At 44.1% G+C, this 13,895-nt stretch overlaps 1 protein-coding gene across 2 annotated transcripts in view; it reads right to left on the bottom strand.

The window, feature by feature from the left end:
- LOC144829052 (NFX1-type zinc finger-containing protein 1-like) overlaps positions 1-13,895 on the bottom strand; it is a 1,360,324-nt gene that overhangs the window by 657,642 nt on the left and 688,787 nt on the right. For both annotated transcript variants that reach the window (XM_078687796.1, XM_078687797.1), the window contains exon 11: positions 4,443-4,493. In XM_078687796.1, the coding sequence (XP_078543922.1) occupies positions 4,443-4,493 (51 nt within the window). The remainder of the gene's footprint in view (positions 1-4,442; positions 4,494-13,895) is intronic.

Here is a 13,895-nt window from a genome sequence, read left to right as displayed (position 1 = left end):
GAAGGAGCGACGAAAGGAGCCTCTAGCTTGTGTGGATTGCAAAGCTCCCATAGATTTGGCTGTATCTGTGTCTTTCTTCATTTTCTCAAGTGCTGTGTCTACCTCTGGTCCAAACAATTGATGTTGGTTGAATGGCTGATTTAAGATGGTAGTTTGCACTTCCTGCTTAAATCCTGAAATGCGTAGCCGCGCATGACGTCTAATTAGAACACTAGTAATTACAGCTCTAGATGCAGTGTCTGCTACATCAAGTGCGCACTTGATTGAAGCATTTGAAATGAACTTGCCTTCTTGTATAAGGTTGTGTGCCTGCGCCTTATATTGGTCAGGTAAATGTTGTAGTAGTGTCTCTAACTGATCATAGTGAGCCCTGTCATATCTTGCAAGGAGGGCTTGAGTGTTAGCTATACACCGTGTATTGCTTGCTTGTGCAGCTATCCTTTTGCCTGAAGTATCTATCACCTTAGATTCTTTATCAGGGGGTGGTGCTTCACCTGATGTCTGCGAGTTTGCTCTTTTTCTAGCATTTGACACGACTAGGGAATCGAAGGGTAGCTGTCCCTTAATGTAGGCAGGATCCCCAGGAGCAGGCCTGTACTTTTTCTCAATTCTAGAGTTTATAATCCTAGCAGGTACAGGATCTTTAAATATTTCTGGAGCATGTTTGATGACCCCTCTAATCATAGGCAGAATTTGAACAGACTTCTGTGATTGTTCAAACTTATCTAATAAAAAATCTTCCTCTGCCTCATCTGAATGCATGATGACCCCATGATAAATGGCAGCCCTATTCAGTAAGTGTCCAAAATCAATATTGTCTTCTGGTCGAGAAGGTTTTGATGGATATGAATGTGGGTCAGGAATATTTGGCACATCTTGTGGGTTTGGGTACACCCAATCTGGATCATCAATAGGGTCGGGAAAAGGCTTATCTGGGTCTACCCCTCCCCCTATGCTATACTCATCATCATTTGGAGGTGTATGTGTTGAAGAATGAGGAGGAGAGTTTTCAGGAAAATTTGGAGGTGAAATGTTAAGAGGAACAGGAGATGAAGGACAAGGAAGTATAGGAGAAGAAGGGTGCATAAGAGATGTGGCAGAGTCCTTCTTCTTGACAGGCACTGCACGTGTAGGTGCTGTGTCTGACTTCCTCTTCCTGTGTGGTGTAGTAGATACGTGACCTGTCTTTGGGTCAATGTAGATCTTCTTTTGTAGAGGAACAGGTTGGAAAAGGTCTTCTCCTTGCGGAACCTTTGCCGGCGCCGATTTTTTCGGTTCCGGGCGTGGTTGCTGCTAGTCTTTAGCCTTAGGAGTTGTTACTGTGTCCTTTGGCGTAGATTTCGCCACCGAAGGTATTATTTTCGGAGACGTAGGCTGTTTCGAGGGCTTAAGCACATGGGAATCAGGCCTTGTAGGTTTAGGTACCGAAGATATTGGCTTCGGAGTAGAAGCTGGTCTCGTCGGCCTCGAGGCGTCAGACGCTGGCTCCATAGTTCTGTCTTTAGAAGTCGAGGGTTCGGAGCCGGGACTTCTTTCGGTTTGGGTGCCGAGGGAGCTGGTGGGATCGGCACGTGCGGCTTGCTCAGTAAGGAGCTACCGGAAGGCTTGAGTATTTTCTTCGGAGTCGGGCTCGATGACGGGGCTTTCGAAGTGTTTTTTTGGTCGCGACTGGGCCCCGGAGGCGGAGTGTTGACCTTTGCCTTCGATTTGGGTGCTGGGTATGGGGCAGGGGTAGTAGTACTCAAGCGCTGACCCGATGGTATGGAGTCATCGGAGTCGTCTGCCCCTGATACGATTTGGAGATCGTCTGAATCTTCCTCTGGAACGAGCGGAGCTTCTTCATCGAAGATATCCACCGGTTCCGGAGCCGATCTCTGCATGCCGTGTCGACAGGCCCTCCGATCTCGAATGGTCTTCTTGGGTCGAAAGGATGCACAGGCTGTACAGCTGGATTCGTCGTGTTGTGGCGATAAGCACAGGTTACAGACCTTGTGATGGTCACTTTGTGGAAACTTTGATCCACACTCGGGGCATCTTTTGAATGGTGTCCTTTCCATGAGGTGTAGGCCTCACGGCGTGGATAGGCCCAACGGCCCGCGTAAACGACCGGAATCGAGCTGATGGAGTCGAGTTGACGTTTATCGATATCGAAAGTAGTTTGGTGAAGTTTGAATACGTTTTTACGCGTCGAAGTACTTGAAAAGTAGATTTAGAACTGGAGCGGAAAAGTTTCATCCAAACCCAGTGGCGGAAAAAAACAATCTAAGGATGGAGCCGATGCCCATGCGCACTATCGTCCAAGGGAGGAGTCACCTATCTCGTGACTACAAAAGACTTCTTCCAAGACGACAACAACATGCAATCATCCGAGCCCAACACCAGGCGGCGATCTAATGCAAAGTGTAGAATCTGCAGCTCAAATGCCTCGAACATACATATTTTTATAACTACTTTGTGTCGTTCTTTTTCACTTAATCTTTACTATAAGATTGCATTCTGGTAAAATAAGTTGCTTTGCACTCCGTCTGGATTAAGCCTGAAGGCTGCTCTCCACAGCTCCCACTTCGAGAGCTTTCAAAGGTTGTCTAAGACCTCTTAAATCACCATAAAGGTTGTCTGGACTGATGCAAGGTGTCCACTTACATAAGTGTACATCATATACCAGGCCAGCCTCTCCCAACATCTATCACGCAGAGGAGAGAAGGTGACTGCAATGTCACTGGCGACCTATACCAGTGAGAGTCATTCACTACCTTGACTAAACCACAGGAGGTCTTTGCAGTGTAGCCGGGACAGTTCCTTCATTATGCCCTTGGCAGTTCGGGCTGGACTGTTCCCATGAGGCACAGGGTCAGACTGATTTGCATATGGCAATGTCTGAACTGGGGTGGTGGAGTGAGATAAAGAATGATGATGATGGATTACACTAAGATCAGTTGACTGGGGGCGAGTGCTTGCAATGTTCAACACTCCGTCCATCATCCCCTTTGGTTTTCCTTCATTATGCCCGACTGGGGCATATAGCTGGAAAAATCTGTACAGGCCTTCTTAATTTTCCCAGGATGTCCCAAATGCTAGAGAGGTTGAAGGCTGACAGGAACAAGTGAAACACCATTGGGAGACAAACATACAGGTTCCCATCAGAAAATCAAAATGGAAAAATGGGTGCTCATGGAGAATGAAGTCTCAAATAACTTCCTACACTGCACTTATTTAGATCCAATAAATACTTCTCGCTCTATCCTCCTCCTGACGAAGATATGAGGAGACACATCCAACTTTCATGCACATAGCATGGTGATGTCTAATGGTAATCAAATTCTCGGAAAAAATATATTGTGATCAGATCGCTTACTGTAATAAAAAGGCACCTGGAACTAGGGCCCAAACAACGTCTGTTAAACATAATTCCTAAGGCTTCAAAAACAAAACAACAATGGCACTATTATTGGTAAAACGCCAGATAGCTAAAAATGTCTTCAACGTAGGAGGCCCAGGTAAAAAGATGAAATGGAAAAGGCTATGGTTGAAGAGATATGTATGAAAGCTGTAAGAAAAGATCAGAAGGCTAAAAAAGACATAGACACCTGGGCCTATATGATTAGCAAACTTACTGGGTGTCAGAAAATAACACATCACAAATTAAGCTTGCTGAATAGAACAATCACTTGTGGTAACTAAGTAAATGTGATATGCAATGTAATGATATGTAGAGAAGTTTGCTACTGTCCTTGATTTTTCATGCTGAATGGTAAAGTTAAAACGTTACTTCAGTGGACATAGAGATGCAACAGTATGTATGTTATGCTAATGATATTAATTGTTTATAAAAATACAAACAATGTTATTTTATAAAGTGTTTTACAGCTGTCTCAGAAGACATTGGTACCACATAAAGGGTGTGACATGAAACAACAGACTCACCCTAAATCGACATGAGCCCAGTACTTCGGAGAGACATTGCCGAAAGTGCACTCTGCAGTTGTTTTTAATCCTGACAAAGGGCCATGTTGGCCCACAATCTATTGAGGTTTCTATTACAGTTGCAAAAATGTAATTTATGTTTATAATGCACAAAGAATGAAAAAGAGTCATTTCTAAATTGTAATAGCCTATACATACAACAAAATACGTAAAAAATACAAGAAATAAAAATCTGGAGTAAGTGCACATTTTAAATATACCATTAAAATTCCCGGAAATTAGTTTATAAATGTGATACCCAGAAGGGACATAGAGGCTGGACTTGGGGATAAGCAGTAATAGGAGTGAGTACAGCTGACTGTATAGTTCACATTACTAGCAAGAATACCATAGTGCATGTCAAATGGACTAAACAAGTAGGCATATCCAGAATATCGAGTGCAAACAATGACACTCCATTCGTCACTATATGGGACAACTACATTGAAAAGATAATATAATTGATTGGATGTACTTACAATTCTCATCCATGCTTTTTTCTAGTTCCAACCATTCAGACAGATGTGTTTCTAAAACAAATGAACAAACAACCAAACAACTTGGTGTTAATAATATTATTATATTGGTCTATTCAAAGAGGTTCTGCAAAGCCAGATAATTAATGAACATTTGTGCAGACGTACAATAATTAACAATAGTCTGTAGGGACAAATGCACCAACCATGCAAATTTCTTTAGCCCCTACTGGCTTTCCTAATTTTTTCATTTCTGACAGAGTTTGTGGCACCCCAATTCCTAGAAAGCCCTTAAACTGCAGCTCTGACATCTCCCACGGACTCCCCCTGTATACATTTAGAATCAGAAGAACCTCCTCTGATTTCCCTCACATGTAGTCTCAAAGGGGTAGCTTCCTTTGATTTCCTGTGTACAGACCAGGCTGGTGGCAGATGATTAAAATGTTTAGAGTGCTTAGGTTAACTGGGCGGAGTTTTCTACTACCCGGCCCACATTCAAATAGGCCTAGATGCTTGGCCCAGATGGAACATCTTCTGCGTCTTTGTATTTTTCTCTATTAAATGTAATGTGTGTGAATATTACATGCACCCAATGCTGGAGCAATCCTTTGTGAACATTGGTGTCCATAAGTTGTAATAAATTAGGTATACAGTCACTAACGGTGCATCTCTTTTTGGAGATACCCTTAAGTAATCACAATCATTTATCATGTCATACAACAGTTGTTATGATCCTATAATGAAGATTGACCACTGTTGCACAACATCCAAGTCTTTCGGATTGCAGATCGCCAAACCATTAATACTTCCATCTCGTACAATAACCTCTCTGCTTCTGCTCTTCAATTGTTCTTTCAGTTCTAGTCCTTACCCTGTATGCCTCAAATCAGATATCATCTTACCACTACTCAAAGAACCTACCACAGACCAGGATAATAGCTTTAACGATGAACAGCTAGTACCATTAAAGAAAAAAGAATGGAGACTGGTCAAACAGTAAAGGGTGTACGCGTGCCCTGTCCAAAAACGTAAAAGGCTAATGGCATTTCTCAAACCGCAAAAACAATTGATTTATACATAGTAGTCTAAAAAGTCTCAGAGAGGTGGAAATGAATAAAATGTAACTTTAAGGTTTTGCCATAGCTTATGGAATCGCAGAAACATGTTCCTCTTTATAAAAACCTAATGGGATAGAGGTTGTGTTCATCAGTCCATCAGTGCAAAGTGTCGAGCGTTAAATCTTAATCCTGAATTCGTACTAAATACGGGAATCAAACCCTCTAAGATGGCTGCAACGACCAAAAGTAACAATGAGGAGAGCTTGTTTCCCTTCTATTCTCCCTTATTTTGATCTGACTGTTCAATGCTTCTGTGATGGCATGTGCATTAAGCACACAAGCAGTAGCTCAATTTAATGATGGGAGGGAAAATGCTACTTACCAGTATGCATCTGTTCTTGGCATGTAGAGCTGCAGAGTTGTACACTAAGCATTAGATCTCTACCTGGTGTTGGGTTTGCATGATTGCATGTTGTTGTCGTCTTGGAAGAAGTCTTTTGTAGTCTCGAGATTGGTGACTCCTCCCATGGACGATGGTGCGCATGGGCATCGGCTCCATCCATAGATTGTTTTTCGCCATGATGGGAAATGATGGAGTTAGTAGAAATAAAGAAAGGATGTCCATGTGTATATCTAATTAAGATGAAACTGAAACAGATACAGGTTCGGGGAGGCGGGAGGGCATGTACAACTCTGCAGCTCTACATGCCAAGAACAGATGCATACTGGTAAGTAGTATTTTCCGTTCGAAGCATATGAGCTGCAGATTGTACACTTAGCATAGATTGTGCAGCAGTGTCTCCCCTAGCGGTGGTCACCTGTATCTGTTGCAGTAGTTTGAAAGAGAGTTTTTAGAACAGCTTGGCCTACTGCAGCTTGCTGCTTGGCTTGCACATCAACACAGTAGTGTTTAGTGAAGGTGAGTGTTGTAGACCATGTTGCTGCCTTGCAGATGTCTTCTTGGGGAATGTTCCCTAAGAAAGCCATAGAGGCTCCTAGTTTGCGTGTGGAGTGCGCTCTAGGAGAAACTGTTAATATACTTTTTGCTTTTTGATAGCATATTTGTATATATTTTACGATCCACCTTGCAATGCCAGCTTTAGAGATGGGGTTGCCCTTATGTGGTGGAGAGAAAGCTACAAACAATTGCTTTGTTTTGCGAAAGGATTTGGTCCTATCTATATAATAGAGAAGAGCTCTTTCAACGTCTAGTGTGTGTAGAACTCTTTCTGCTACAGAGTCTGGGTTTTGGAAAAACACCGGTAACTCTACAGATTGGTTTAAATGAAATGGAGTAATGACTGTTGGAAGGAATTTAGTATTTGTTCTGAGAACCACTTTATTACAGTGTAGTTGTAAAAATGGTTCTTGTATAGTGAAAGCTTGAATCTCACTAACTCTCCTAAGAGAGGTAATAGCTACTAGAATAGCTGTTTTCCATGTGAGGAATTGCAGTTCACATTTGTGTAGAGGTTCAAAAGGTGGTCCCATGAGCCTTGTAAGAACAATGTTTAGGCTCCACACTGGAGAGGGTGATAACCTAGGAGGAATGATTCTTTTTAATCCTTCCATAAATGCTTTAATAGCAGGCACTCTAAATAAAGACAGATGTTGTCTATTTTGTAAATATACTGCAATAGCTGCCAGATGTAGGCGTATAGATAAATATGCCAAGTTACCTCTTTGTAAATGTAGAAGGTAGCAAATGATATTTTGGATGGAAGCATCTAGGGGATCACTTTGGTTATTGTTGCAGTAAATGGCAAATCTTTTCCATTTAGCAGCATAGCAAGCTCTAGTAGTAGGTCTCCTGGCTTCTTTAATGATATTCATACAGTCTGGTGGTAGGTTAAGATAACCAAACTCTAAGACCTCAGGAGCAAGATCGCCAGATTCAGTTGGCTTGGGTCTGGATGTCTGATGTCTCCATGGTTCTGCGTTAGCAGGGATGGTGTCAGACGTAGCTTTTGATGTGGAACTATGGATAGTTGTAGCAGAGTTGTATACCACGGTTGGCGTGCCCATGTGGGAGCTACTAAAATCAGTTTGAGCGACTGTTGTCGTAGCTTGCACACTATTAGTGGTATTAGTGGTAGTGGCAGAAAAGCATACGCAAATCTGCCTGACCAGTTCATCCATATCGCATTGCCCTTGGACAGCGGGTGTGGAAACCTGGCGGCGAAGGTTGGGCATTTTGCGTTTTCGTGTGTGGCGAACAGATCTATGTCTGGATGACCCCACTTGCGAAAAAATGGTCGAAGAACTTGCGGATGTAGTTCCCATTCGTGACTTTGTTGTGTCTGTCGACTTAACAGATCTGTTATCTGATTGTAAACTCCTGGAAGGTGTTCTGCTAACAGATATATGTTTTGAGGAATGGCCCATCTCCAAATGTTCTGTGCAAGCTGGGTGAGTTGTAGAGTGTGTGTCCCCCCCTGTTTTTGTATATAGTACATGGCTGTTCTGTTCGTCCGTCCGGATTAAGACAGCTTTGTTTTGTACTTGTACTTGTAATGTTTTGAGCGCTAAGAATATTGCTAGCAGCTCTAGGTGATTGATATGGAACGATCTTCGTTGAATGGTCCATTGTCCTTGAGTTGTATGATGTAGGAGATGGGCTCCCCATCCTGTGAGAGATACGTCTGCTGAAAGTACTATTTGTGGAACAGGTTTGAGGAACGGCCGGCCTCTTGTCAAGTTTTTGGTGTTCCACCACTGCAGAGAGCGATGTGTGCAGCTCTCTACCAACACCAGGTCTGTTAGTTGTCCTTGAGCGTGATTCCACTGTTGTGCTAGACATTCCTGTAATGGGCGCATTTGCAGTCTTACATATGGTACAATCAAGATGCAAGATGCCATCATGCCTATTAGTCTCATGAACACTCTGGCTGGGAGAGTGTTGATGTTGAAACTTTGTGACTAAGGCTTGAATGCTCTGTATCCTTGCTGAACTGGGATACGCTAGAGCTGTAGACGTGTTTACTGTAGCCCCTAAATATTGATGTACATGAGAGGGCGGTAGGTGCGACTTGGTGTAGTTGATTGTGAACCCTAAGTCGTGCAATGTTTGAATTGTCTAATGTGTGTGTTGGACACACTGATTGAATGACTTGGCTTTTATGAGCCAATCGTCTAGATATGGGAAGACATGTATTTGTTGTCTTCTGAGATGTGCTGCTACTACTGCTAGGCACTTAGTGAACACTCTTGGTGCAGTTGTTACCCCGAAAGGAAGGACTTTGAATTGATAATGCTGTCCTTCCAGTACAAACCTCAGATACTTCCTGTGAGAAGGATGTATGGGAAGTAGGTGTCCTTTAGGTCTAGTGTTGTAAGGAAATCGCCTTGTTGCAGCAATGGGAGCACTTGTTGTAAAGTGATCATATGAAAATCATCTGAGGGTATACATTAATTGAGGGGCCTGAGGTCGAGAATTTGTCTCAGTGTCCCATCCTTTTTGGGTATTAGAAAATACAGCGAGTAAACCCCTGTTCCTTGATGTTGTAAAGGAACTATTTCTATTGCGTCCTTTTGAAGAAGTGATAGGACTTCTTGTTTGAGCAGTATAAGATGTTCTGCAGACATTGGACGCTGCCTGGGTGGTACATGTGGAGAAGTAGCTGTAAGTTCGAGGCAGTAGCCATACTGGATAATTTGTCTTACCCATCTGTCTGTTGTGATGGAATTCCAGACAGGTAGGAACTGTGTTAGTCTGCCCCCCACAGGAGTGGAGTGCTGTTGGGGGAGCAGAGGGAAGTCACTGTTTTGTAGTGGAAGAGCAGGGCTCGAAAAATCCAAAAAATGGTACTAGTCCTGCAGGTCTAGTACCTTGAAAAATCTCCTCGACCCAACCGCAACCTACTGACCTCCGTCTCTGAAAGCGGAGCAAATGTGACAAGATAACAAGATTTAAAGGCAGCTTTATTGCTCATTAGCTTTGTGAGCAATTAAAATGCCTTTAAATCTTGTTATCTGGTCACATTTGCTGAGTTTTCACAGACAGAGGTCAAAAGTTAGTTTGTCTTCCTACTCGCCAGAAAGGGCGAGTAGGATCTAAAAACTGCTCGACCTCATTAAATTTAGCTCGCATATGCGAGGGGTCGAGTGGATTTTTCAAGCCCTGAAGAGGTTCGATTATTGTTGTTACCTCGACTTCTTCCTTTATTGTTGTTGCCTCTATAGCCTCCTCTAAAATATCCTTTACTGGAGGATGTTTGGGTATTGGATTTGAAGGAAGCTGTAATGTCTGCTCCAGTCTGTTTAGAGTCTCCTCTATAGAAGGAGCGACGAAAGGAGCCTCTAGCTTGTGTGGATTGCAAAGCTCCCATAGATTTGGCTGTATCGGTATCTTTCTTCATTTTTTCAAGTGCTGTGTCTACCTCTGGTCCAAACAATTGATGTTGATTGACTGGCTGATTTCAGATGGTAGTTTGCACTTCCAGCTTAAATCCTGAAATGCTTAGCCACGCATGACGTCTAAGTAGGACACTAGTGTTTACAGCTCTAGATGCAGTGTCTGCTACATCAAGTGCGCACTTGATTGAGGCATTTGAAATTAACTTGCCTTCTTGTATAAGGTTGTTTGCCTGCGCCTTATATTGATCAGGTAGATGTTGAAGTAATGTTTCTAACTGATCATAGTGAGCCCTGTCATATCTTGCAAGGAGGGCTTGTGTGTTAGCTATACGCCATGTATTGGTAGCTTGTGCAGCTATCCTTTTGCCTGAAGCATCTATCACCTTAGATTCTTTATCAAGGGGTGGTGCTTCACCTGATGTCTGTGAGTTTGCTCTTTTTCTAGAATTTGACACGACTAGGGAATCTAAGGGTAGCTATCCTTTAATGTAGGCAGGATTCCTAGGAGCAGGCCTGTACTTTTTCTCAATTCTAGAGTTTAGAATAATAGCACGTACAGGATCTTTAAATACTTCTGGAGCATGTTTGTTGACCCCTGTAATCATAGGAAAAATTTGAACAGACCTTTGTGATTGTTCAAACGTATCTAATAAAAAGGCTTCCTCTGCCTCATCTGAATGCATGGTGACCCCATGATAAATGGCATCCCTATTCAGTAAGTGCCCAATACCAATATTGTCAGGAGAATTTTGAGGTGAATTGTTAAGAGGAACAGGAGATGAAGGAGAAGGAAGTATAGGAGAAAAAGGGTGCATAGGAGATGTGGCAGAGTCCTTCTTCTTGACAGGCACTGCAGGTGTAGGTGCTGTGTCTGATTTCCTCTTCCTGTATGGTGTAGTGGATACATGACCTGTCTTTGGGTCAATCTAGATCTTCTTTTATAGAGGATCAGGTTGGAAAAGGTTTTTTCCATGCGGAACCTTTGCCGGCACCGATTTTTTCGGTCCTGGGCGTGTTTTTTGCTTGTCTTTAGCCTTAGGAGTTGTTACTGTGTGCTTTGGCGTAGATTTCGGCACCAAAGGTATTGTTTTCGGAGTCGTAGGCTGTTTCGAGGGCTAGAGCGCATCAGAATCAGGCCTTGTAGGTTTTGGTACCGAAGATATTGGCTTAGGAGTGGAAGCTGGACTTGTCGGCCTGGAGGCGTCAGACGCTGGGTTCATAGTTTTGTCTTTAAAAGTTGACGGTTTCGGAGCCGGGACTTCTTTCAGTTTCGGGGCCGAGGGAGCTGGTGGGATCGGCACGTGCAGCTTGCTCAGTAAGGAGCTACCAGAAGGCTTGAGTATTTTCTTCGGAGCCAGGCTCGATGGCGGAGCTTTCGAAGTGTTTTTTCGGTTGTGACTGGGCCCCGGAGGCGGAGTGTTGACCATTGCCTTCGATTTGGGTGATGGGTATGGGGCAGGGGCAGTAGTACTCACGCGCTGACCTGATGGTATGGAGTCATCTGCCTCTGATACGATTTTGAGATCGTCTGAATCTTCTTCGGGAACGAGCGGAACTTCTTCGTCGAAGATATCCACCGGCTCCGGAGCCGATCTCTGCATGTCGTGTCGACGGGCCCTCCGATCTAAAATGGTCTTCTTGGATCGGAAGGACGCACAGGCTGTCCAGCTGGATTCGTCGTGTTCTGGTGATAAGCACAGATTACACACCTCGTGATGGTCACTGTGTGGAAACTTTGCTCCACACTTGGGGCATCTTTTGAATGGCGTCCTTTCCATGAGGTACAGGCCTCACGGCGTGGATAGGCCCAACGGCCCGCGTCGATGACCGGAATCGAGCTGATGGAGTCGAGACGACGTTTGTCGATATCGAAAGTAGTTTGGTGAAGTTTGAATAAGTTTTTACGCGTCAAAGTACTTGAAAAGTAGATTTCGAACCGGAGCGGAAAAGTTTCATCCAAACCCAGTGGCGGAAAAAAACAATCTAAGAATGGAGCCGATGCCCATGCGCACTATCGTCCAAGGGAGGAGTCACCTATCTCGTGACTACAAAAGACTTCTTCCAAGAGGACAACAACATGCAATCATCCGAGCCCAACACCAGGTGGCGATCTAGTGCTAAGTGTACAATCTGCAGCTCATATGCCTCGGACCAATAGTTATAGCTGCCACGAGTTCTGCTTCTGCCTTTGGCTCCCCTGTCAGACTCATTGAGACCCACCCACCTACCACTCAGACTAGTAGAGTGAAGAGCAGATGAGGTGAGGAAAGAGATGGAACACCACCCAAACTGCATTAAGTGGAAATCCACTGCTTGCTGCAGTGCAAACAGGTGCAGAGAAGGTCACAGTGGGGCGGCGAAAGCAGGAGATCTGGGGTGGTGCAGTCAAGTGAGACAGGTGGAACCTGCTCTTCCATGAGGGCAGTTTTCGCCTGCTCCAGGAGGATACCCTATCGGGGATGGGAGTGTTCCACCCTAGATGTGTGGCAGAGAGAGAGATGTGTGTTCTCAGTATGTGCTGGACTCCTGCAGGCTGTTATGTACAATACTCCGCTCTCCACTTTGTTCTTCTGCAGCTTCCTTTGTACCACTGTTCACTCTCTTACTCAGCCTCATATTCCCTTCCAGATGCCTGTGGCTTCAGCACAAGTTACAAACTCTCTGTATTCAGAATGTAATAGCTTCTTCGATGTATTAATACCGTAGCCAAAATTATGAAAGCCAGAGAACAAATAGAAACGCATTAGTAGGGTGTGTTTCAGAGCAGATGGGAAATCTCCACTAAGATGTCAATTGCAAGTTCTCTCCTATGGATATTACTGTGCCTTGAGAGACAGATCCTTGTGCTACAGATCTGCTAAGCCCTGTATCTGATTTCAGATATATCAATTGTTTCTTTCTTGACAGCAATTTTTTCTACCGGGTTTGATGCAAGTGAGGTACAACAAATTCACCACTGGATGTATAGAACACTGTGTGTGCACAATTACAGTGGTATCCTCTCCCTCTATTAACTGTTATCTCTTTTGCTGCTCCCAGCAGGACAGTTCAGAAAAATAATTTTCAGAATAGGGAGCAGGAGACACCTTTTTAAATAATTATCTGTACACATCAGCTTCAGGCGCTAGGCAAGCCCGTCTGCGCCAGAACAGGCCCAGGTGCCAGGCGCTCTGCATCTTGCCAGCAAGAAAGGGGAAATGATAGAGTTTACCTCTAAACATCTTTTGGCACTTTGTCCGGCCAGCCCTAATGTTTGACTGCCTGCCCTGGACACACAGGCAAGCCCACTAATCTGCTCAAACTGTAACTTCATAGCTAAGCCTCTTGATAGCAGCCACAATGTCAGCCCAGAAAGGGATGCTTGTGTCCACAATGGGCCTAGCAACAAAGCAAGCACCTCTAGTAGTATACCAGGGAGTGAATTCCGCTTCTTTATTATTAATTGCCGAACCCTACCTAAGCATCAACAGAAAATTTTTTGTGGGGCAATGATCCCGGCGCCTTATTTCTAACAAAAACATGGATGCACAAGAAATCTCTACCGCACGTTATCGCCGCACTCCCATCCAATTATGGTACTGTTAAAAGGGATCGGCGGGGTAGGGCAGGAGGTGGGATCACCATTATGTTTTAGAACAAATACCAATGCAAAGTACAGGACCTTCCCATTCCGGACTGTGAAGCTTTGTTGCTTTCAAAGTCTCACCCAGAAATTCAAAGTATCAGGAACCCTGGTCCATCGCCTCCAGGATTTGTGGGGAATTGGTGCTCGGCGGCTCCTGACCTATTTACCCTCCATCTGCTCAAATGTTCAAATGTGCCAATTTGAGACTCTTAGGTGATTTTATGTATAATCTGGCTACAATACGTATAGGGGATCTGAGTGTGCTGAATTTAGGTAATATCCATTCACCACCTACTCATGAGGTAGGCCAACTCCTTGACCCCATCTTCTCCAATATCACAGATATCATCAGAGACCCACCCCTGCTGTTACCATGGTCAGACTAACTGGCAGTGCCATTCTCCTTCAGGAGGCAGG

Source organism: Lissotriton helveticus, chromosome 4_1 (genome assembly GCF_964261635.1).
Source record: "Lissotriton helveticus chromosome 4_1, aLisHel1.1, whole genome shotgun sequence".
In the NCBI taxonomy this organism is placed as follows: Eukaryota; Metazoa; Chordata; class Amphibia; order Caudata; family Salamandridae; genus Lissotriton; species Lissotriton helveticus.
Note: the sequence above shows the minus strand (reverse complement) of the source record. Positions and strands in the feature narration are given on the sequence as shown.